Source organism: Charadrius vociferus, unplaced genomic scaffold (assembly GCF_000708025.1).
Source record: "Charadrius vociferus isolate BGI_N301 unplaced genomic scaffold, ASM70802v2 scaffold291, whole genome shotgun sequence".
NCBI lineage: Eukaryota > Metazoa > Chordata > Aves > Charadriiformes > Charadriidae > Charadrius > Charadrius vociferus.
In genome coordinates, this window is record NW_009646958.1 from 477,802 (window position 1) to 503,284 (window position 25,483).

Below are 25,483 nucleotides of genomic sequence, written 5' to 3' on the forward strand. Positions count from 1 at the left end.
CTCCGGACTCTTCGAATTCGGTCGCGTCACCCTGTTGTTTTGGGGTTTTTTTTTGCCCTTTAACATGGGGTTCGTGTCCCTGTAGCTGTTGGGGTGTCATGACTGCGCTGAGCGTTTGGGAGTAGCGTAGCCACAGCGCGGGTACTCCAGTGAAGGACTCGGTGTGAGGGAGGGAAAAGGAGATTTTTCACCCGTCAGCAGGAGAATGAGGGTTCCGAGGGGAGGGGAAGAGCCGGAACCTTGGAGCTCGTCTGGCACAGGGAGCGCGGCGTGCCTCTGGGAGAGGCTGCGTTTGGAGCTCTGCTTTAGTGTTTGGGATCCTTGGAGAGATTTTTGTTGTTACTATTGTTACAAGTTGGGATTTTTTTGATTCATTTCTCACCCAAATAATTTAAACCCGAACAGTGTTTGTTCTTTTCTATACTCCTGTGAAGGTTGTCAGTTTACTTATTTCCTTTAAAACAAAAGAAAAGCCCCGCAACCCTCCAACACCTTAAAATTAAAACTATTTTCTACACTGTGGCTAGGCCAGTCAGGAATTCAGAACAGCTGCCATTGATGGTTCAAATTATTTAAATTTATCGATTTCCCTTTAATTGTGGACTTTTATTTGCGACAATGAAAATCTGTCTTTCAATGGAGTTATGTGATGCTTGGGAATAGTAATTTGCTGTGCATCTTATTAAGACAGCGCACCACTTTTTAGCTTCTGAATAGCAGTAGGAGTCCTGTTTAACATCTCTTTAATTAAATGATCGTGTTCCATCCATGCGCGTGCAAACTGTTACCAAAAGTTTTGAAGTGGAGTAATGTGGTACAAGATATGTATGTAGAATAAACTCTGGATTTGGAAGAGTTTGTTGTGGAACTTCTATAGTACACTGACAAAAATGTATCAAATATTTATTATACTAGAAATCCTGCTTCTGTGTTGTTTACATTCTAATTGGTATTAGAGAGACTGGCATTAATGCTATTTTATTTTGTATAACATAATATGTTATCTTTAGGAAACAGCGCCATGTTCTGTGAACGTATCAGTTATTTTGATGTACAATTTACTGCAAACTTATTGGAAGTATTCTAGTTTTCAAACTTTTTTTTTTTTCTATATTGAGCTATCAAGAGTAATCTAGCTGTAATGAGGGCAGTAAACAGAATTTCTCTGGAAATTAATAAACTTCCTTTTTCTAATAGCCTCAATGTCATAGTTACTACAGAGATACATGCTAGTTATAATAAATGCCAGAAATGGTATTAAAGGAGAGGTTACACGTGCTGTCATGTTGAGGCATTTTCACTCAGAAAGATATAAGAGTATTGATAGCAATATATTAGGACCTATAAACAATATGGGTAATTCAAGCATGTGAAAGTGTTTAATAGTATTTGTTCTCATAAATTAATTTTATTATGGTTCTGTTGTGCTATGAGGTTATGTTTTTATGATAATTTTATGAAAGAGAATTTACATGTCTAACAGTATGCAAACTATTTAACATTTCACCTGTCTGTTTCAACTGGCTATGCATAAAAACAGTTGAAGAGCAAGCATGTAAAATGAGTTCTTGGAGTTAAACAACAACTGAAACTGGATTTGATTTACCTTTGGTAACTTTATTTTCTTGAATATTTGATCACCTTATCAGTGGTCTTTCTGCTGTGCGGGCAGGTTCAACCTCCAGCCTGTGGAGGTTATGGAGAGTTACGTTAGAGATATCAGGACAGTACAGATCATTTTGTAGCTCAGTCTTCTGAGACAACTTGGGATACTCGGCAAATAGAGTAAGGGCAAAGGTAATCTTTCTGGGCCAGCAGCAGCCTTCTTTAGGCTCTCATCTTTGTGGAACACCTTGTTTTCTCCCCTTTCACAGTACCTATTTTCATCCATCATATGATATGAGAAGAGTGGTTGATTGTGAAACAGGAGGACACCAAGGAAAATAACTCCCCTGATCCAGAGTTCTCTGTGGCCCTGAGATGACCTCAGGAAAGAGGGCTGCTAGGAACTGGCTTTATTAATTGTTCTGGTGGCAGCAGCTTGCGCCTGCCTTTTTCCCAGACCTGCGTTAAGGGACATGGAGACGTATTCATGTGTGTGTACCTCATACCACAAATGCAGTGTACCAGATCTGCTGTGAGAGTGCAAATTCGAGACCTGAACTTCAGATTTGTACAGGAAATCCACTCAGAGGTCGAACAACAAGGCACCAAGGTTCTGAAGCGTCTGTTTGGGAGATGGTATAAAGTGTTGGTCATAGGTGACGTTTTTGGGAATATGGAGTAGGCATAGAAACCAGAGGGTTGTTAACCTGTAAGTCAGACTGAGCCACTGTGCACCAGGTTGTGTGTATCCTTTGATATATCATCAACTGCAAACTCTTCAAAATGTTTTTCATGTCAATGTGTGCCAGCATTGACACTGTCTTGTGTAGGTTCTTCATCAGCAGATGACATCAAATTACAGACTCCTCTTGAATGATAGCGATGGAGTCACATGCGGTGATAGGTGGATAGACAGCTAAGCTATTTTTATCACTTGAGCCCATTTTGTCTGGTCTGCTTCATCACAGAGATGCAGTCATTTAGGTAAATCGGTCAGAGAGGCTTAATCTTTGTAAAATTCTGCAAGTAGAGAGCCGAGCGATGAAGTGCTTTCCAGCAGCACTTGGATGAATATATTGCTGTGGAAGAAACTTCGCAGCATTTAAGCACATCACCCTGGATTCCTGCCACCTCTGTCAGGTAAGTCAGCTGCATGTCATGGCTGACAATATCAAATGAGGATGACAAGAATGTCTGGTGATGGGATGAGATCATGCAGCGCTGCTGCTGGAGTGGTTTGCTCTGTATCTTGGTATGAATCCAGTCTCTGTGTGCTGGAGGATACTCACCAAGTTAGTTAGAGGAGCTTGTAGTTGGTCTTTGGCTAGCTTCTCTGAGCTTTCTGATAAACGAGAGGTATATAGTTTGGTGATAGTTGGCTAAAACATATTTTATTCCGAGTGGGACAGACTATTTCCTACTTCCACCTTTTCTCTGAATGATGTGTTTCCTACTTTGGACAGGAACATGGTGCTTATCTATGCTGATCGTTTACAAGCCGGCAAAAAGATGAGTCAGATTTATGAGTTATGGTCGCAAGTTTCTTCTTCTGAACTCCTGTCCAGCTTCTGGAAGAGCAAGAATTTCTAGAACTAGTGATTGTTGGAGAACGCAGCGGCTTGTTTTGTTGATGGTTATAAGTGAAGTACATTTAAGATGCTTAGGAAACTCTTCTGAAAACGCATGATTTTTCTAGCCAAGTAGAACTACTGATCTTCAAAGAGTTAGTGTTTGCTTGTCTTTGGTTAATAGGGTTTAGTTATTTTGGATAGCTCCTTGAATTAAGATCTGGTATGTTAATTGTAAACTTACAGGAAGATTCTCTTTGTGTAAAATAAAATTTCATGCTTTTCATTGGCCTCTTCTTTCACCATATTTCCATCCCCCTCCCCCTCGGTGTAGGCAGAACATCTGCAAATCCATGTGGATGCCAAGGAAGAAGATAGCGCTTGGGAGGTGACATACCAGTGATCAGAGTTAGTGTGAAATAATCATTTATAAGGTGTCTGACTTACGTCCTGTAGGTGGAGAGCAGTTGTCCTAGCAGGCTTTGGGGTGTTTCAACATCTCTGTCTCTCACTCATTAAACTGTGTTTATTGGGTTGTTTTGTTGCTTGTTTTTTAAGGCCTTTGACTGCTCTAAGGGGTGACTTGTTTGAGACTGGATTGTGGTGCTTTTGCTGTTGGCATTGAGGTTGGAGAACTGTGTGGAGGTATAACCTGCACATGGCTAGAACTTGCGTGGCAATTGTAGGAGCGGGTGAGAAGATGGGTATTGAGGCTTCCGCCTCTTTTGGCGTTTCAGTTCCCGTTTGCTTGGAATGTCAGCAAGAGGGAAGAGGAATCTGCTTGTTTAGTGTACTGAAAGGGCAGAGTCTACCTTTGTGCCTGCTGCTTTGGTGTGATGCAGCGATAACACCAAGCTGAAATCTTCATACAACTTTGTGGGGGAATTGTGATGTTTGTTAATTAACCATTCATACTATTTTTTCCTTTTTTTTATTCTGTTTCAGTTTAAGATCCTAGTCCTGAAAATGTATAAACACAGGCATATTTTGATACCAGGGCACTGTCTCTGTGTGTGTATATAATCGTCTGCTGAAAATATTCCATAAGTATATTTGCAGTGCAGGAGGCAGCCAAGTCAGCGTTATGTTGAAAACTCTGCCTTTGATATCAGTGGTTCTCAAACTGTGATCTGAAATACTTTGGCAAATAGTTCAAAGCTGTTCTACAAAACCTTATTACCATAAAGTGTTGTTAATTAAAAGTGTGAGTGTAAGTATGAATGCTGGTGAATAAGAAGTTTTAAGAGATGACAGTAGTCTGTTGGCTGCAAGTTTTGAGGCATCACTGTTATCCACACTTAGATTTCAGGTGTCCAGTTTGGAACACAGCAAATTAACATACCATTTTGTGGTTTTGATAGAAGTAATACACAAAGTACTGTATGCTTTTTTTCTGTGAGTCTGTAAAGGTGGGTATCTGCAATTGCAGTTCATTCTTTGTCTTCTTAACGTCTCTCTTGTTTTTCAGTTTTCTACTGGGAATCCATTATATGAAACTTACTACAAACAGGTAGGTTCTTAAAAAAAAAAAAAAAATTAAAAATAAAGTGCAATTTCCTCTTCCCCAAGATTTCCTTCTTTCCTTTCCCCATTGCAGTGCTAGACTTCTGTAAATTCTCTCTGCTCAGTGATAATGCATGCTTGTATAACTTCCTTTGACCTGGAGAAAAGAGACACTTCACTTCTTATCTCTGCTTTCGTGACAGACATACTTCAATTGAATGTGAATTTTTATCTTTCAGGTAGATCCAACATATACGGGGAGAGTTGGGGCAAGTGAAGCTGCGCTTTTTCTTAAAAAATCCGGTCTCTCTGATATTATCCTTGGAAAAGTAAGTTGAAGGAGTTAGGTAATGCAGTACTTATTTCTGCACTTGCTTAAGTGTAGCAAACATTGAGCAGAAGGGGTGTGCAAAAAGGAATTTGGTGGAATGCAAATCAGGTCCGTGGAGCATTGGGTTAACCACAGATTGGTATTAGCTCCAAGGTATTGTGCTGAGTTTTATTGGAATCTAAAAGGAAAAATTGTCTTTTAGTAACATTTTTGTTGTTAACTTGAGAATTAAATAACATTGTATGTCATAACCTGAAAGCTGTAACGCACAGTTCAAACAGACATACAGTATGAACTGTTGAGGTGAGTTAAGTTTTATTTTAAAATCACAATGGCTATTGTTTTATATCTCCACAGATATGGGATTTGGCTGACCCAGAGGGTAAAGGATACTTGGATAAACAGGTAAATGTAGACCTCTTATGTTACCTTACGCAGGTTAGCCTTGATTCAAGAAGACGTTGATATCAATAGTAGTTTTTGGGGGTTTTTTTTAGTTTTTGTTTACAAGATGAGTTTTTTTCCTAGCACTGCTCATATCCAAGTATATTACTCAGTGAGGCTGCTGGAGAAGTTTGGATCTAATTTTCTGTCTCTCTCTTGTTTTGTAAATAATCGGTGTGCATGATATATAGATACATAGTCATTGAGTCTTTCACAAATGCAAACTATGATTTTAAGATTTATTTTAGAAGTCTTTCTTGCATGAAAAAATGTAACTAGCGTTACTAAAAATGGCTTGAAATATCAAATACCAAGTTGTAGATACGGATAATTTTTTTTAAAACATTATTAATTTTTAAGAAAAATGGTTGAAATCTACTTAATTATGGAAGAGTCCTTCCTAAAACTAGCTTTGAGGTTTTCTGCTCGTTGTTCCTCGTTATTGTAAAGTGTTGCCTGAATCTTCTTTAAAAGCAGTGGGGTAGTTGTCACCATGCAGTTAACTGAATGGGGCCATACGTCTGTTGTTTCCATCCAGTATTGAGCTGCACATGTACAGTGTTAGTAAAAATCATAAATGGGTTCTTGGAGACTGATTCAGACTGGTTGCCTTTATTAATAAAAACCACTATTGTTTGTAGGGTTTCTATGTTGCGTTGCGCCTTGTAGCATGTGCACAGAATGGCCATGATGTTAACCTGAGCAGTCTGAACTTGACTGTGCCACCTCCTAAATTTGTAAGTAATATACACCTAAATGTCTGTACGTGTTACGTGAGAACTAAGGCTTCAGTTGAAATGCTGGAATAATCTTCTGTTTCATAAATGTCATGGTTCTGAGACTTCAGGCTGCTATCAGACTGTTCCTTAAGATAACTGCAGTCATGGCTGCCATAGTCCTGCCTTCCTGAGTAATATGTACTGGCCCCTTCCTGGACCGCAGAACTGATGCAAGCTTAACTACGCCCGGCTTGTTCAAGAAGGTGGTGTGGCTAGACTCTAAATTTATGGAAAAAGAAAAGAAAAAAGAATATTTTTTGGCTAGGTCGACAGGAGCCTAGTAAAGTGCATAACTGCAGCTTTGCCAGCAGCAGCTGCTGTGGAACCTCCTTTAGCTTCTTAGTTCTGTGTTTGGGTACCTAATGCACCTGATGGCCTTACTGAAGTACCGTAATATTATTAATCAGTATGACTCACTTTTTTATTTGGGCACATGAGCAGCCTTTTTTTTCAGTGTATTTAAGCTTCATATCTATAACCATCTCTTAAAGCAATTAGTAAGGATTAGAGACAGAAGTGTGTGTATTTCTTTGTGTATATATATAGATACAAACAAAAAAATCTTTGATTTTTAGCATGACACTAGCAGTCCTTTGCTGATCACACCACCTTCGACAGAGACTCACTGGGCTGTTAGGGTAAGTGTAAAAGACCACACATTCCATCCGTTCTTTAAAAGTAAATATTTTCCTTGTCTGTAATTTTCCCAGTGAGATAATTTTGTATCAAATATATTTCCCATTTCAGAAGTCCTCCCTTTCTGATGAGAGACTTGTGCACAATAGAGAATATTGAGCTGTAGTTTTATATTTGAAATAAGTATTAAACAAGCCTTTGACAGCCCCTGGTGTGATGTTTTTAAGACACAATGAATTTTAATCTTCTGCCTGGATTTCTTCCAGAATCCTAATAGTAGGCACTTTTATGTTTGCATAAAGGAACCCCACTGAGAATAGCAAAGCATTTCACCAAATCTGTCCTGAAGTATTAATTTAAAGCTTGAGTTCATATGTTCTAATTAGTATTCAGTGATACACACAATATATATCATTGGAAAAAAGCAACTTTTGATACATATGGGGGAATATTTGTATTTAGTTAATTTTCAAATTCAAACATTTTCCAAAAGGTAGAAATTTAATAATTTAATAGAATAACTTCTAATGCTGATTTTTTTTTTTTTTTTGTACTTGCATGTTGTACTTTAAAGTGGGAAGCAAATTATTTGGGAAGAGTAGCTTTTAGTTCTACAGAGTTTGTTGAAGTTTGTTTAAAATCTGATCAGCAGTGTTTTAATCGGAATGCATTGTCCTTTTAGAACACTACAGAAACACATCTTGTATGCTGCATGTTAAAATCTCTCGGCTATCATAACCTTAGCTTTGAAATTAAGTTCCTAAGTCTAGCTTCATGGGATTTACATTTAAATACAGCATGGTGCCACTTGCAAGAAAGCTTGGAAATTTAGGATGAACACATTACTGACCAGTCTTAATTTCTTGCAAGATCTCATTTTCAACACTCACACAGGCACACTTTTTTACTTATTCAGGCTATTTCTTACCAACTAGGTGGAAGAAAAAGCAAAGTTTGATGGTATTTTTGAAAGCCTTTTGCCAGTAAATGGTTTACTTTCAGGAGACAAAGTAAAACCAGTACTGATGAATTCAAAGCTACCTCTTGATATCCTAGGAAGGGTAAGTATGCTGTTTACATTTAGCTATTCTCTATTTAGCTTCTCATAGTTGCAATGTTAAATATTTAAGTGTACCTCATCAACATAGATCAGATTTTGGCTGAGATTTTACATCGAGTGCATGCTATAAAGCAAGAACATTAAGTAGGCTCTGGAGTCTTCCACTTAGAAATAAGAATAATAGTAGTAATTTGGACCCTAGAGTAGATTGGCTTCATTATCTCTGTATTCATTTTAAGAGCTGGAAATCTTTATTTTGTTGTTTAAAAACAAGAAAAAGCTCCCCTAAACTATACTAACTTTTATAATATTATATTTCACTGTGTTGTCATTTTTACAAATACAAGTTATTAGACATACCATTAAATCCACTGTTTGTACAAGAGAACACCTTAAAACATCCTCATTTATTGTAGCTGTCAAATTGTCAAGTACTTTTTCATGTATATTTATAAATACTTCTGAGATCTGAGTTTAGTGCATCCATTATGTATTTGCAAGGGAAGCAAACCTTAAAGTATTTTTCTGCTTCCATTTAAAATATGTATTATGTAACGTTTTGCGTATTGATATGACTGAGAATGAATGCATTCTATGTAAGAGCTGTATCTGCGTTATAAATTTTAATCTCTTCAGGAATAACTGCCTCTTTCTCTGTATTATCTACAAAATCTAAGTATGACTTGTTTTAATTCTGTACTATTGTGAAGTACTGAGTCTTGAAAGTCTCTGTATTTTATCTTGTTATTGTCACGATAGAAATTCAGGAAGTTCCAGAAAAGTTTGCGGACAAGATAGGGGACTGAGGAAGTGGGCAAAGGACTAATCTAACTTGCTCAAATTCATACAGGGGTCCAGTGGTAAAGCTGGGAGTAGAGTTCAACTGATTGGGTCTCAGTCTTAGCATTCTGTCTCCAAGTCACACCGATGATTAAACAGTGTTAGTTGATGGCAGAGTATTAGAGTACACAAAGTTTTGTATCCTTCTAAATCTCCTGCATGTTTTGTTGACTGTACTTGACCTAATAATGAACTAAAGTTGATAGATGCTTAAATTCTCTCCTTTAGAAAATTTTTGGGAGTGGACACATCTTTTTGACTAAAAATGAAAGCTGGAAATTTAGGGACGGAATGTAAATTAGAAATGTATTGACTTTTCTAAAATAACTTCACTTATAAGACAAATTTGGTCAATCTGCCAGCACGCACCCTCTGGACAGTTCTGAAAGCCACCTCTGGATGTTTTTAGACAGTTTGATGACTCCTTAATTGCAACATAGGTAGAAAGATGAAAAATTTGCCTGTGTTGCATCTGGAATTTGTTAGAGCCAGTGTTGATTCACATTGCCAGAAAACTCTAATCCAGTCTGTTTGATCAGGGAATGTTTAGCTAGATCTAACGTAACTAGCATGATCTTCACAAAAATCTATCGGGAATCTTTAGAGACCATACTTAATACGATGATGAAAAACATCAAAAGCACAAGATGTAACTTGTTCTCTAAATCATTATTTTTGTCATAATTGCTGTAGGTCTGGGATCTCAGTGATATTGATAAAGATGGTCACCTGGACAAGGACGAATTTGCTGTGGTAGGTTGCCTTGAATTCTCAATTCACAGTGTGTCTGCTAGAGCAAATCGCTCGTTTTTTTCTCAAGAGCTTTGCAGCTTTCTCTGCTACAGTCAATTGTTCTGATCTAAATTGTTCACATGGAGCTATTAAATGATCTTTATTAAATCCATCTACTGACACTTGCCTGTGTCATCAAGATTAAACATTTTGGAATTACATTCAAAATTATGTGCTCTGGTTTACATCTCTAATCTTACTGTCTTTGTTTTACTAATATGTAAAAGACTGACACTGGAAAAATCTTGTCACTTTTTCTTCTAATTGTTAATGTTATCTGACCTTTTTTGCCTTTGCAGGCAATGCATTTGGTTTATAGAGCTCTCGAGAAAGAGCCAGTTCCTTCACTATTGCCCCCTTCTCTCATACCACCTTCTAAAAGAAAGAAGACGCCTGTCTTCCCTGGTGCAGTTCCTGTTCTTCCTGCAAGTCCTCCACCAAAAGATAGCCTGCGTTCTACCCCATCTCATGGTAGTGTCAACAGTCTGAACAGCACAGGGAGTTTGTCTCCCAAGCACAGCATCAAACAAGCACAGGTACAAATCTTACTTCTTTCATCTTTCTTTTCTTTCCTTTTTTGTATCAGTAAACAGCAGGAAAAAATAAAACTGCATTTTGATTTCTGCCTCTTGTGGACACTTTTCTGAAAATGTGTTTGTTGTTGGGTGATCTGGGTGGAGGGAATGAAATGAGGATAGTAAGACTTGGACCAATGGAAGAAGAGCAGGTGAATTTTAGTCAGAGTGACCATGAGGTAGCAAATCTTATGGGGAGTGTTCACTTTTCATACTAAAGAAATCGTTAATCTGCCTTCTAAAGCTCCTTTAGCATGAGGACTTACTATGCCTAATTGGGTTCGTATTTCCAAAGAATGAATGCTTTTCAACTGATGAATAGCTGTTTATCAGTATTTATAATTCAGATGAAAAGTATAAAGCTAAAACATTCATGGGAAAAGAGGAAATACCCATTTACCAATCAGATTTGATTGTGCAAGATGTTCAGCACATCCAACTTTGAATAATGTCCTATATACTCAGTGTGTTGATAAAGACTGTTTATCTTCTTTTGAAATATACAACTTTGTTTTACAGCCATCTGTGAATTGGGTAGTACCAATGTCTGAAAAAGCGCGATACGATGAAATTTTCTTAAAAACAGACACAGACATGGATGGTTTTGTGAGTGGCCAAGAAGTAAAGGACATTTTTATGCATTCAGGTCTGTCTCAGAATCTCCTAGCACATATATGGTAAGAATTCCCTAGTAGCTGTATTTTTGTAACTTGCTGATCTGGGAAGTCAGATTATCCAGCCAGAACTGTGATCCTAACATTTAAAGAAAAAAAAACAAACAAACAAACAAACCAACCACCCCGAACCCAACCTCTTTTACTTGTTCTATTGTCATACTACAATATGTGAGCTATATGGAAAAACAAGGGGGAAATAAATACTCACTTTGCTTTTCTGGGAGGGGCATATAGGTCAGTCTGTGAATTGAGATTGTTTGTGGAAGTTGTAGTGCTCTAAATATTTTCTCAGAGTAACATCTTTCTATTCAGTTAAATGTCTAATAAAATACTGCTCTGTTTATGGAACTCTTTCGCTAGAATAAGCAACTGATGAAGCCAAGTCAAAAGAAAATTACATGTATATGTGTATTTCAGGCTTCTTGGTAGAAGAGAAATAAGCTTTTCTTGTTTATAAGTGTGATTTATTTTTTACCAGGGCTTTGGCAGACACAAGACAGATGGGAAAGCTAAGCAAAGATCAGTTTGCACTAGCAATGTATCTCATTCAACAGAAGGTCAGTAAAGGGATTGATCCTCCACAAGTGTTGTCCCCAGATATGATCCCTCCCACAGAGAGGAACACTCCCATACAGGTAAGTCATTGATTATTTGTAGGTAATACTGAGCTTATGTGCTTGGAAAGTAACAAGCTTTGAGAATTAATTTTGGGGTTTTTTTGTGTGTGTAATATTATGGTAAAGAATTGCTGATATTTTTTTTTTCTCTTACAAAATTCTTTAACATTTGAAAACATACATAAATTTTTAACAATACAAGACCATCTAATCTTTTACTGAACCCTGCTTTGTTCCTTTCCTCCATAATGTGTTAGTGTATTTCTGAAACTTCTGTCCTGTCAATACATTCATCTTTTCTATAAATGATATAGTATTTTTCTTTACTTTTTTGCTATCCCTAACCAGAAAGCTTTTGAGCCTCTAAATATATTATAATTGTTGCTGTTGCTCTGGTCCTTTTAAGGTTTTCCTATATCCTTTTTCTATAGACTCTGTCAGGTTACTTGACCCCTGTAGGAACTGAGATCTCAGCACTAACAGAAATGCGTCGTGTGAGTAATTGTAACATCCAAAAGAATGCAAATTTCTTTATGTACGCTTGTAACTTCAAAAAAGTTTTTATTTCTACACCTTCTCCCTTCTCTTTGCTCTTGTGTTCTGTGACACTTGCTCTTGGCATGCCATAGTGTCACAGTAGTGAAGTTACCAGTATTGGCTGTTGACCTGGTGATCCTGCTTCCTTCAACAATTTGAGATGCATTGGTCTGTCAACAACTTGGTGTTGCCATGTTAAAGTTACTCATGTACTAGTTCTCTGAAGCTGTGGGCAATAAATATACCTTGGTGCAAGAGCTTTAAGCTTCTTATTGCTTTCAGTTCACTGTATTTTTTTTTTTTCATCTACTGTGGTTTACCTGAATATAACATGAAATAAATTGTATGCTCCTGTGAACATAGCATATTAGTTTGTTGTTCATGTGGAACAGAGAACTCTGTTATCCTAACCAATGAAGCAGCTCATTTTAACTTACTTCATAATCATATTGGGTAACAACTTATTATGATCCTGCACAGCATACAGTAAGGGTCTCTCGGCAAGCCTTTATCTAGTCTGAAAAGATAAAAGTGATATTAGAAGCTTTTGATTTGCTAGCTTGAAGAATTAGCCTGTGTTGTTATTGCTATTTATGACTACTTAATGGCATATTAGCAAAAGAAATGCTCATCCAAAAATGAGGACTTAGTTAACTTATTTAAACTGGGTATTCACCTATTATTTCTGCGAAAAATGTTGCATTTCACTATGCTATATGTTTGTGGTTTGTTGGTTGGGTTGTTGGGTTTTTTTATATTGAATAAAGCCATACTCTCTGCAGTTATCACAGCAATCTCAAAGTGAGCGAAGTAGGCAAACAGTACTTTCTTCTTTTTGAAAATGCTGTTTAAAATTCTACGTCTCCTGATTTGTCATATTAGCAGTGAGTTCAGTGTTGCAGTTTTTGCTCAGTTGCAGTGACTTTTTTCAAGGAACTAGCAATCCTTTTTATAATAATGACAAATTTTGTACCAGATGCTGAGATCCTTTCTTAAGAATTTCTAATGACAATTTTCTTGCCTAAAAGGCAAAGGATACCCCCTGCACCTTCCCTGATCTACACCTGAATGGCTGTAAAAATGACCTGCGCTGCAGGAAATCGGGTATAATTGCAGAAATTGGCATTAATTTGTGGCAGGGCTCAAGACGACTGAAATTACAATCTGATTTCATTTAGTTCCCTAGAAGCTTTGCTATTGACTGTAGCAGAGCTGGGGTTTTAGGTTTTGAATTTGAATTCTGCCACTGCCTGCAGTTTATTTGTTGACATTGTGCATGGCTGTTAACTGCTGTGTCTTTCGACTATCCCATCTGTTAAATGGGCATAGAGAAAATTCTCCTGTCTCACAGGCAGAATTGTGTGGCATGCTCAGTAGTTGTTGCATAATGATTTGATGTCTCGCATAGAAATTTGCAAATGCATATAATGAGGATTGTGTCCTACCTTTGTCCTCAGCCTTTGTAAAGAAAGATCTTCTGTTATGATTTGGCGTTTTAATAGACTGTTTCATTCTTAACAGGATAGTTCAAGTTCCGTTGGATCAGGAGAATTTACAGGAGTGAAGGAACTGGATGATATTAGTCAAGAAATTGCACAATTGCAGAGGTAATAGTTGTGGACTATTAACAAAATCTTGGAGTAGAACCAATTAGGTATATAGTACTGATGTGTCTGTTACTTTTGCTTTCTTTTAGTCAGTTTATGGTTACTTGTCACTGAAGTGGGTGGCAAATCTCTCACTGATACCCTACACTTAGCCAATTATGTAAAGCTAGCCTGGGTTCTACGAGGCGACTTCAGAAGACTGATCATGGAACAGATAGTATTTTTCGAAGAATAATTGATATATATACACTTTTACTCCTTTAAAGAAATACCAGAATGTGGGCTGGCATTTTTGGCTGCATGATGTTTCCAGAATTCCATGACTGATTTTTTGCATGCGTGCATGTGTGTGTTGTATTATTTAACCAGTCACGAATACGTGTGCTTGTTTATCTTACAGAGAAAAATATTCGCTGGAGCAGGACATTAGAGAAAAGGAGGAATCAATCAGACAAAAAACCAATGAAGTTCAGGTAAAAACTCTGTTTATCATTATTAGTTTTCATTTTAATCTAAAATAATATATGGGGAATGAAACATTCTTTCTTCTGTCTTTCCTTATGTTGCTTTTGGGCAAGTCTTTCCTCCTTTCACGGGATTTTCCTCTAACTTAGAGAAAGATCTTTATTTTCCTGTTCTCCATCAGAAATGGTTTCTTCTGATGCTGGTTAATATCACCAGAAGATGATTCATGAACAGTGTAAAATGTCTTTTTTCAGTGCTTGACTAACACTGTAATTTAGGAAATTGTTGTTCAAAGAATATTGGTTTTGATAGTTAGGATAGCTCAATTACATGTGCTCTATGTCACAGTCTCTTTCCATCTTGTGGGCACTGATTTGTTTCCTGATGTCTCATACAAGTTCCTGCAGAACCAAAACATTCGCATGCAGGGAATAGCCTATATGACATAGAAAATCTTCTGGAGTTTGCTAGCCTGTTTGTCTGTGGCTGATTATTCCTCTAAGACAACAGCTAAATGTAAGTTACGAACTGTGGAATTTTCCTCAGGAACTGCAAAATGATTTAGATAGGGAGACAAGTAACTTGCAAGAGCTAGAGGCTCAGAAACAAGATGCCCAAGACCGCCTGGATGAAATGGACCAGCAGAAAGCCAAACTGAAAGATATGCTGAATGATGTAAGGCAGAAATGCCAGGAAGAAACACAGGTGGTGAGTGTACGTTAATTCTGGACATGCTCAAGAGTACTGTGTCTTGCTGAAGGAAATTCTATTTAATGAATAAGCTTGCTTGCTTTATTCATTTTTACCAGAAACAGCAATTTCCACACAAATACAGAGGTCCGAGAAAGGATTTTGCTCACCTAAATACCTTTCATAATGATCATAAATCAGGGTTGACCCAGATGATCTCCAGGGGTCCCTTTCTACATAAATTGTTATTGTTCTGTGAATATATGAAACACTTACTCAGCGTAGTAGGGTAGTTGAGAAGCATTATTCCTGACCCATGAGACAGTCCATGGCCAACGGTGTTTATTTTGATCACTGTGAACCTCGTCAGTGTTCTGAGTTAAAAGTGAGGGCTCAGGGAGATACAATTGCCCGTGTTGCTAGCATGTAATCTTAATTTAGAAACTTAGTCTATAAGGGCATGTAAGGAATCGTATAAAGTTATGTCTGCATATGACTCTTCTATCAGAGTTAAAAATCAACTTCATAATATTTCATAAATGTTCGAATGGAAAAGGACCCACGTTCTGGAAACTACTAATTGCCTTTATAATTAGTGTGGTATTTCTGTCATTTAAAATATTAATATTTCTTGGGTTTATTGAATGTCCTGTGTGCTTTTTTCAAGGATTTTGTGTAGCGTAAGACGCATGCAGTTCTTCATGTTAAGTTCTTAGTATCTTACTTAGCAGCTGATAGGTTGCTTTAGAACTTTCTATTATTTATTGTAAGTTTATAATTTATTAAGTTACATTTATTTCAAATTTCACTCTGATTTTTGTAATGTTTTGTTTCAGATTTCATCACTAAAAATGCAGATTCAATCTCAGGAATCAGATTTAAAATTACAGGAAGATGACCTTAACAGAGCAAAAGCAGAACTGAATCGCCTGCAGCAAGAAGAGACTCAGCTAGAGCAGAGTATCCAGGCTGGAAAAGTGCAGCTTGAAACAATAATCAAATCTTTAAAATCAACACAGGAAGAAATAAACCAGGTATTCATTGCAGTTTATACAACTTCTTTTTTGCTTCTTGAAAGGCTGAGTTGAACGTCACCTAGAAAGATTATTTTTCAGAAGAGAAAAAAAAATACCGGTTCATGAAATAAATAAGCCTTTTTGGCTGGTGCTTAGTAGGTTAATTCCCAGTTTGAGTCAGGAAAAGTTCAACTTTGGTGTGGGGAAAATGCAACTGTCTGGCAACCATGTTTAACGAGAATGCAAGAATGACAGTGTTATTGAATGCATAACATACTAAAGCATTTTTCACTGCTTAGGCAAGAAGTAAACTTTCTCAACTTCAAGAGAGTCATCAAGAAGTCAATAAGAGTATAGAAGAATATAATGAAGCTCTCAATGGGATTCACGGTGGTAGTCTGACAAATCTAGCAGACATAAGTGAAGGCCTTGGGCAGACGGAAAGAAGCAACTATGGAGCTATGGTAAAAAAATAATTACTGTTGTTTTAGTGTATTTTACAATAATTAAGTTTCTGACTTGCACCAAATCTGAAATAGTTAAGATGTCTGTTTAGTTGGCTTTTGGTATGTTAGTAAATACCGTGATCCCTTCAAGGTAGCAATCTCCAGTGCAAGCAGGGCAAAGATTTTAATGCTGGTAGAAAAGCTAATTTTTAAGCTTTGGGTTAAGATTGCGCTAGGATTTTGTGCCTGTGTAACTGTAACAGTATGGATGTGTAAGCAAACTGTAATTATGGAAACAAAAAGAAAAGGTCGTGTTAACCCTTGATTTGTAACCTGTCATGTCTTTAGTCTTGGGAAGTAGGTAGGACTTTCTTTCCAATTCAAGCGTTGTGTTTTTTTCTTGCAAGTTTTCCAGTTTCCCAAGGTGACACCTTCTCTTGCTATAAGCTTTCCTTTAGTCATGTATTTCTCTTTCATTTCCAAAAGAAATTATACAAATTTCTACCTCGCAGTGAGTTATGTTTATTATGTATCTCAGTAAAAACCATGTTCCCTTCCCAAAATACATAGGCAGCTCTCTTCTGCTTAAACAATTCCAGCATCATTTGTCTCATTTATTATCATTGGGTTTTTTTTTTCAATCGGTATTTTTCCCAATTCATAAGATCCTTCAAGTTCTTAAAGATTTTTCTGGTCAATTTCTTTTGGGTATCTATTGTTGATTTTGATTTAATAATACTCTAAATCACAGGATTTTTAAGCCTATTTCTTTGTTTTAAATATAAAAGTTACATACTTGCTTGATTCTGCTTGCACATCTACTTGGTGCTTCCTCATTAGGGAAACATTTTCCAGAATCCTTGTAAGCACAGTATTTGCTATGGGTTTAGTATGAAGTTAAATATATGTCATATATACTGTATTAATAAATATTCAGAAAGCATGCGACCTTTATGCCCTTTACACTTTTTCTGTAAAAACAAAATGCTTAAAAGAAGAGAAGTGTAGATTAAAAACAACAATACATTGAGAGACATGGTCTTAAAACACTTTTTGTTTCTGTGCTTGCATGGCTTGCATAAAATTTGTTTAATTTCCAGTGAAAACTTCCAGATGTTTCTCTTACTTGCAAAACCTGAGAATCACTTACCAGAAGAAAACTCCAGTTCATAGCAATTTTTTTTAAATCATTGTGCCTCTTTCCTGTTTCTTAATTCTTCCTTCCTCTTCCTCCTCTCCCCACCTCTCTCCCTGCTGTTCTGAGAAGTATTAATTAAGACTACTTCATTTGCATCTTGTAAAGGGATGACAGAAATCCCGTATCTTTCTTGTGTGGGAGGCAGTGTAAGTGGGTAGTTGTTACTAGATAGCTCTTGCATTGGAGTTGAATGGCTTTGATTGTCAATGGAGCTCTGTTGTGCAGGCGCTCTGTGCACATAGTGCACTGTGGCAAGGTCAGAGACCCCAAACAGACAAGACAGGGCTATGAGATGCGAACAAATGCAATGAAAAGCTTTCGTAGCTTTAGTTTACTACTTACCTGTGCAGGATTTTTTTGTAACTTGACAACGCTATAGGTTGGACTCTACTGACAAACCTCTCGATGCTCAAAATGTTGGGGTGATGCTCTTCCTGCCATGTAGTGCTTTGTAATGTGAAATCGGTACTTGAAGCTTTAAGCTCCAGAATGAGTCAACAAGAGGCAATCTTGAGTATGACTACACAGTAGTAATTTCTTGTATTTGTAGTCCACAAGTGATTTGTGAATCCTTTTCTTTTAAGTAACTGTCTTACCTGAAGCTGAGCTGTAAAATAACTGGAAGAGAAGAATTTTTTGATAGAGTAGTGGTTGGGGTTTTTGTTTGGTTTTGTTATTTCATTATTTGAGAACTGCATATATAAACATGAGAAATAGTTCAACCTTTTGTTGTTATCTGAATATACTTTTGATGTTCTGTGTAGCCTGAGGCTACACGTTTCTTTCTGCTGTGTGATTACTTTTGCTTAGAAGCCACTTAGTCAGAAAGTTCTTTAGGAAGTAATATTTAAGATCGTTAAATAGGAGCCAAGATACCATAGAGTTTCTGCTAAATGGGTTACTGAGCATTTTAACTCTGGTAAGTTGCTGTAATGTTTCTCCTCTTAATTTTTAGGATGATCCATTTAAGAATAAAGCCTTGATGTTTACGAATAATACACAAGAATTGCATACAGACCCATTCCAGTCAGAAGATCCTTTCAAATCCGATCCATTTAAAGGAGCAGACCCTTTCAAAGGCAGTAAGTGACCAATGGCTTACATGACACCTTGAAGACCGATTGTTGAGTAAATGATATTTTCACAAACTTTTATCATCTTGCTAAATAGTGTATAAAATAAATGATTTTTCTATTCTGCATAGGTGACCCATTCCAGCATGATCCTTTTGCAGAACAACCACCTGCTCCAGCAGGTAATAGCCCTTTTGATGATAGGACAGATGTGATATAAACAATTTGTAGCCAAATCAAAGATTTCCAAGGCTTCCCTGGCTTCAGATTTTTGGTTTGCATGTGGGAACATAGAAACCTGACAGGGTGTGCCTTCACGATCAATATGTTAATAACATGCATGTAACTCTTTATTAAGTCCATAGTCTTAATATAAATGTGCATTTATTCAGACTTAGTAAATACTCTGTGTGGAGAGGTATCTGGAAGTTTATCAGATTTACCAAATCATTGTGTGTTTTCATAAGAAAAATTGCGTCAGTGAGCATGAGCTCAAATATAGAATGGTTCATTATGGACACACTAGGTGCTACATTCTCTTTACCTTTTAATACTCCTCCTAGATCCATTTGGAGGTGATCCATTTAAGGAAAGTGACCCATTTCGTAGTTCTGCCCCCGAGGATTTCTTCAAGAAACAGGTGAAGAGTGACCCATTTACCTCAGATCCATTCACAAAACCCCCCGCTTTACCCTCAAAGGTCAGTAATTTTTAAATCTACATATAAGATTTCTTTACTATTGACAAGTTTATTGTCTGAAAGCTAAATGGAATGAAATATCACTAAATACTTTTCTTCTAACTGATGAAATGTGGTTAATTTTATTCTTAAAATGAAGTATGGATTGTTAAGGCAGTCAGGAGTTTGTTCTCTCCAGTTCCATGATAATGATGCATGTTCACCATGAAGATGCAGTTAGGTGGATTTTTTTTTTTTTCTCTGTTGGGAATTCCAAGCCACCAGCACCCACTCGTTCACACCATTACCCCCATTCCATCGATGTTTCTATTTGTGCAGTCACATAGTGAATCGGATCGAGGAACTGATCTGGCTACCACCAGACTGATTACTGAGCCACCAACAGACAATAGAGCCAACACAGTGGAAGGACTGCACAGAACGCGTTTGTCAAATGTATAGTCACAGTTCTTAAGCTGTCCTTACGTGTATGTGTGTGGTTAGTTTGGAGGGTGGGAGGTGGATTTTTTGTTTTGTTTTTTGATTAATCCTTTCCCTCACCCTTACGGCATTCATTGACTATTGCCCCCCCAAGTGTTAGAACAGTGTTCCAGTATCAGTCAGTGGGAGGTTAGTTTGTCTAGCAACGTGGGTTTGTACTTGGATAACAGCAGACTTTTCAAACTGAAGAGCAACTGTAAACACTGTCTTTTTAAAAAGCAGCGATATGCAGACTCTCTGAATTAATAATAATGTAAATGCCTGACCTGAATATTCAGTCTCTGTTGCTTAAAGACTGAACACTTCAGGGTGTCATTTCTTATTTTGCCCTGGTAACTAATAATGCTTGTATTTCAGTGTGATCCACTTTTCACTTAAATGTGTTCTGCTTGTAGGTACTTGGTGTTTTGTTCAAGGCTCTCAATAGTCAAATGCACTAATAACGCAGATTTCATATCATCAGTTGATTTTTATCCTACTATATGTCCACTGAACAGAGTGGTCTGATATTGGAAATAATTTGTCTTAAAGCAGGAGATTTTGATATGCATAAAAAGACAAGCGCACAGTACAGCAGAACAATAATTATGTGTATCTGTTCTTATTTAGCCTGACCCTTTTGAAAGCAGTGATCCTTTTACGTCTTCCAGTATCTCTTCGAAAGGTCCAGGTAAGAAGAAGAAATTTTATGGATTATGAAGGTCAAGTCTTCGTGTACACTATATGTTTTTTCTTTTTTTTTTTCCTTTTTTTTTTTTTTTCTCCCCTCCAAACAACTGCTAGCAAACCTATTGTTTTATGGAATTCTCTTCAAACATCTCATGCCAGGTCAAAATGCAAGTGTTTTTTAATCACCTGCATAGTTTTGTACTTCATTGGCACCAAGCATTCTTCACAATTCTTAAGTATTATTTTAAATATATTTTTTTTTCTGTATCTGTTTCAGATCCATTTGGAACATTGGATCCATTTGGAAGTGGTACTTTCAGTAGTGGTGAGGGATTTGCAGACTTCAGTCAGATGTCAAAGGTAAAGGTTACAAGGAAAGCAACTGTCTTTTTTTAAAAATGTATGTACAGATACTTTTTATTTAAGGGTGTGAGAAGATTGTATCTTTTCAACTGACAACCCACTTTTGTTAATTTTTTTCCGATCAACCTCGCCAGTTACTTAGCTCAGCATTTTCCATCCCTCTCGGACAGGGCAAAGTCTTAGCAAGACTGGTAGATTCAGCAGGGATGAATCAACTTTTCACAAACATTTTCAAATACCAGAGGAGCAAAAACAATAACTTCTAGTTTTCACTCGTAAGAAAAGGTGGTTGTTCCCAGATACTTATGTATTTCAGTGTTCAACCTTCCTCAAAGTCCTGAAGTCTGCTTCTTGGATGCTTCATCTCTCATATTATCCTGACTTGTTCTTAAACTGCTCCATGAGTACAGGGAACCAGAGGAAGGTGGAAAACATGGTGTACTTTTAACAGAATTGTTGTTTCCTTGGTTTCTTGGAATAAACTGAGTAAGTAGGGTATTTCAAATAGCACTAGGTTCTTACCTCCCCATCTGGCTGGGAGGCTGCTGTTAGCCTTCTGAGATGGAGTTTGGAATTTACAGTTGACATCAGTTACCGAACTTTTTACACTTAGTTCTACAATGATGCTTGAACATTGTAGATTAAATGTTAGCTAGAAAATTAATTAGTCATGGTGACACGATACTCTAACTTTTTGGGGATTTTTCTAACTTCTCTTACTGTTTTTTGTGGGGGTTTTAGCTCTCCACTAGGTGGCAACAGTCTTTACAAATATTCGTGTGTTTGGCTTGAGTTAAAAGTTTTAGCGAAAGTCGACTGCAAGCTTTAGCTACAAATCTTCGTTTAGGGATGATACATTTCCCTCTTTTTTTTTTTTTTTTTGTGCCTTTTTTAAACAATAGGAGAGTCCTTCACAAGAGCCAGCTGAATATAGAAAACATTAAACATATGGTTGTAGAATTTTCCCTGAGCTTTTACAAAAAGGACAAATAGCTGCATGTAACTTTAAAAAAGCTTGGAAAAAAACTATCCATTCTGCAATTGACCATGTTTTTCCAGTTCCTGTCATGTTTCTGTTTATCAGAGTGAAGGCCAGACTGTAGTATCACCATTCATTGCCAAGTAGTAAAAAGTAGAGTTTTCCTTCATTTTTCTTGTCAGCTTTTCGGTAGGACTAAAAGTTCTAGAAGTACTTAAGTGATTAAGAGCATAAGTACTCCTGAATGTTAATGCACCTCTGTCAGTGGGTGTTAGCTTCTTGCATCACTGACATAATTCTGTAAATCTGTCCTCATTTCTTTAAGTTAATGCTTTTACTTGGGTTAACTTGCAGCTTTCATGAAACAATGTTCTACAATGTTCTTACATGCTTTTTCTTTTCTTTTTACTCATGTAGTCAGTAGCTTCAGACCCCTTTGCCTCCTCTTTTGGAGGGGTGGGATTCTCAGATGACCCTTTCAAAAGCAAATCAGACACACCAGCGTTGCCACCGAAGAAAAATGTCCCTCCACGGCCCAAGCCACCCAGTGGTAAGGAGGCTTTCTTTTTTTTAATAGCCAGTTCCCCCAATTTTGTGTTTATTATTGAACATAAGGACAAGTTGACAGCCTTCTATGTCATTATCTTACATTTCAACCATGGAGGAAGGTGTGAAATTATCAGTAAACCAGCAGAAATTGTCAGTAAACCAGACTGGAACTTTTCAGACTGGAAAACAGCTGATTAGGGAGTGGTGTGACAGGTCTGTAAAATCACTTGTGGCAAGGAAAATGCGGGGGGGGGGGAAATCTGTCTTTTTCAAGTAGGCAACAAATGAGATTAGTAAATGGCACCTTCAAAATAAATGAAGAGGTCTGTTTTTATACAATACTCTAAATTTTGGATTATTTTTTTTATTGCCAGAGAATGTGTTGAATTCAAAAAAGTTTAAAAGGACTTAAAAAAAACTAGGAAGTTCTTAGAAGAAAAATCCAACAGGAATAACAGGGTTTAGCAAAAGCCAAAGTACTCTTTCTGGCTCCTGTGTTGCTGAGTGTCTGCAAGGTATTCTGAAGTATGGCTGTATCTTTACCTTGTTTTGATGTTCTTCCTGAGGCATCTGCTACTAGGTACTAACAAGAAGAGGGTACAGGGCTGGATAGACCTGTCCTGATCTGTCCAGGTATGATCATTCTTGCGTTCACACATTGCTGCATTAATTAAATATAAAACACTTTCTGGGTATATGGCTTGTTCCTGCTTCCAAGTGGATCTCCTGAATTGAAAATAAGATCTCTTTTAATGGAGATTCAACTTCTACTTGTTCACCCTCCCTAGAGTTGATTTTCAAAATATTCACATACCAGTGAAACTGTTTTAAGAGCTGAAGCCACTTAGAGCTCCTTTTAACAACAGTGGTATAGTTCAGTTAATCCCAGCAGTGAACATTTAGTTGGCTTAAAAATAATAATCTGGATTCTGCTTATGAATAGGCACATAATTTTGTACCAAACATGTAGGTCAACATCTATTATTCTCATGTATCCACTTACAGTGTTAGGAAGCATAATACAAAGAAAATAGATTCATTATTAATGTCTCCCTTTCTAAGTATGTGGATTGTCTACCTTTTTGCTGTTGCATTTTGTAGCAAAGCATGCACCCTGCACCCATCCTGTTTATAAAAGGTATTGTTGATCTGGCTGGTTTTGCAAACCAGTTATGCAAGAACTAGCTCCTTGGATAACTTGAAAACCAGGGTATTCTGAAGATCTCATTAATTATCCCATAGATTGATCCAAGGCTTGCAAAATACTATTTACTACAGTAGAATTAAAAGCAGGCCATTGCAGCAGCATTAGTTTGTTCCTATGACTATGATTTTATTGCCCAAGAGATGATCATGCACACTAAAACCCTGAAAGCAAATCATGAGGTTCTGTGTAGGTGAGTATCGGTGAAAATTTGTCAGGAAATGCTCTAGGATTGGGGAAAAGTTCTTGAAGTGGTCTGTTCCATGCTTGCTTTGTGTAAATATTTTCTGCTGTTGGGGTACTAGAGAGCCTTTTCTGTTTAAAAAAAACCCATAATGTGTAATGATGACAAATATCAACTAATAGGAAGCAAATTAATAGAAGCAGAAATATGAAAGCTGAAGGTAATCTTATTTGCCATTGTGAATTATGTTGTTTTTCTTTATTTGGTTTTCAAGGAAAGTATGTAAGTGGCCATCTTTTTCTTTTTAGGAAACATCTACATAACATAATACAGTGTTTAGAGGGCCTATATAAAGTTGAATGAGTCAAACAAATACCAAATATACCTATGCTATCTCTTTCATGTGGTTTATTTCTATTTCTTGTTCGAAACATGATTATTCCTAGCAAATGAAGTGTAACAGTAGCAGCAAAGGTGAGAAATATGTGCCATAAGATTGACTCACCTACATGGGGGGTTCTTTTTTGATTTATGTCTCTTCATTCCCTCTTTAGTACATATAGAGGAATTTTGGAGAACATTTAGCTTTAGTTTGTTTTGAATTTAGACATGTGCACTCAGCCTTTAATCAGTCTTTTAAAAAAATTTGTTTAAATGTGTGCTTTCCCCTCTTCTTGGGAGACACAATATTTGTAAGGTTCCGCTGCTCTACCAAAAGCAAATGTTGTTATGATAAAATAGACTAAGGAGGAAACAAAGCAGGGTTGTTTTTAAAGCAGATGAGCCTCATGTGCTTATGCAGTTATACTCCTCCCTTCCTTCCACAACTAAGGCAATCTTCAGTGGTTACTTAAAGCATGAGAAATTATATAGTAATATACTGCGATTCTAGCAAGAGATACAGGCGTACAAGTGTGTGTTAGAAATGGGAACGGTGCTCAGAAAACAAACAACAGACAAGAAACTTCCGCTGTTTCTTACCTTTCTCATTGGTCTAATTAAAAAACAAGTAGGTGATAAAGATCTTGCTGAAGGATGAATAAATGCTAGTTATTACCAGGCAAATCTGTAGTTTGCCTTTCTGTTCCCAGTTTGTATTGTCTTTTTAGTAAATCTGTTATTTCTGTTGGGGAGAATTTTTAATAATGAAAAGCGCTTGTATGGTTTGCTTGCATTTTGTTAGACAGGTGCAGTGAAGATCTAGTATAAAGCTTTACTTGTCCTCAACACTCTACAGTCAAGTAGAAAATACTAATAAATGCTTTTGCAGATTTCCCAAGTAGTCGTTGACAGGGGAAACTAGCAAAACCCACCAGGGATTGTTCCCGATTCAGTGCTTTTCTATATGCAAAGTTTTTTAGGAGTTGTATGGCATGCAAGCGTTGTCTGATCAATCCATCGCGGTATGGCAGGGTCTCCTGGCCAGTCAGGGTATGGCCAACAGGTGCCCCAGTTCCCATCTTGCCCACGCGTCTGTTTTGTCCAGATCTTCACGGAGACAGAGGCAGAGCAAACCTTGGGCACTGAGCACAGGGCCAGGGAAGCACTTCAGACATAGCCTCTGGTTACCATTTACTGAAAGCCAGATCCAAAAGGCCTGGAGAAACCTGGAAAAGGAATGTGTAGTCCGGCTTAGCTGCTCTCATGCAAAGGCTCTGGGACAGCCTTCGTTCCGTGCTGAAGGGAACTGTCCTGCTGCTGCCAGCTTGGATGTAGTATGGTTGCAGTGTGCGATCATTGCAAGTCCTGACCTGTTTGTTGGCTGCTTGTTGGTGTTTGTTATTTTTCAAATCTTGGACGTTGAGAAGCAGCTCTGACCTGCTGACTGTATTAGCAGATACTTCAGTTCACAGTCATCTGTGGTTGTTACTATCTGGCAAGGATAGGCAAGCACTT

The 25,483-nt window shown here is 37.3% G+C and overlaps 1 protein-coding gene across 1 annotated transcript in view; it reads left to right on the forward strand.

Moving 5' to 3' along the window:
• Nucleotides 1–7,891: 7,891 nt before the first annotated feature.
• Nucleotides 7,892–25,483, forward strand: part of EPS15L1 (epidermal growth factor receptor pathway substrate 15-like 1) — a 31,505-nt gene continuing 13,913 nt past the window's right edge. Inside the window, exons 1-17 of the mRNA XM_009895170.1 lie at nucleotides 7,892–7,927; nucleotides 9,460–9,519; nucleotides 9,858–10,094; nucleotides 10,653–10,810; nucleotides 11,289–11,445; nucleotides 11,859–11,921; nucleotides 13,486–13,571; nucleotides 13,972–14,044; nucleotides 14,583–14,744; nucleotides 15,563–15,760; nucleotides 16,042–16,206; nucleotides 18,342–18,468; nucleotides 18,591–18,641; nucleotides 19,023–19,159; nucleotides 20,249–20,309; nucleotides 20,586–20,668; nucleotides 22,068–22,200. Coding sequence (XP_009893472.1) covers nucleotides 7,892–7,927; nucleotides 9,460–9,519; nucleotides 9,858–10,094; nucleotides 10,653–10,810; nucleotides 11,289–11,445; nucleotides 11,859–11,921; nucleotides 13,486–13,571; nucleotides 13,972–14,044; nucleotides 14,583–14,744; nucleotides 15,563–15,760; nucleotides 16,042–16,206; nucleotides 18,342–18,468; nucleotides 18,591–18,641; nucleotides 19,023–19,159; nucleotides 20,249–20,309; nucleotides 20,586–20,668; nucleotides 22,068–22,200 — 1,987 coding nt within the window. The remainder of the gene's footprint in view (nucleotides 7,928–9,459; nucleotides 9,520–9,857; nucleotides 10,095–10,652; nucleotides 10,811–11,288; nucleotides 11,446–11,858; nucleotides 11,922–13,485; nucleotides 13,572–13,971; nucleotides 14,045–14,582; nucleotides 14,745–15,562; nucleotides 15,761–16,041; nucleotides 16,207–18,341; nucleotides 18,469–18,590; nucleotides 18,642–19,022; nucleotides 19,160–20,248; nucleotides 20,310–20,585; nucleotides 20,669–22,067; nucleotides 22,201–25,483) is intronic.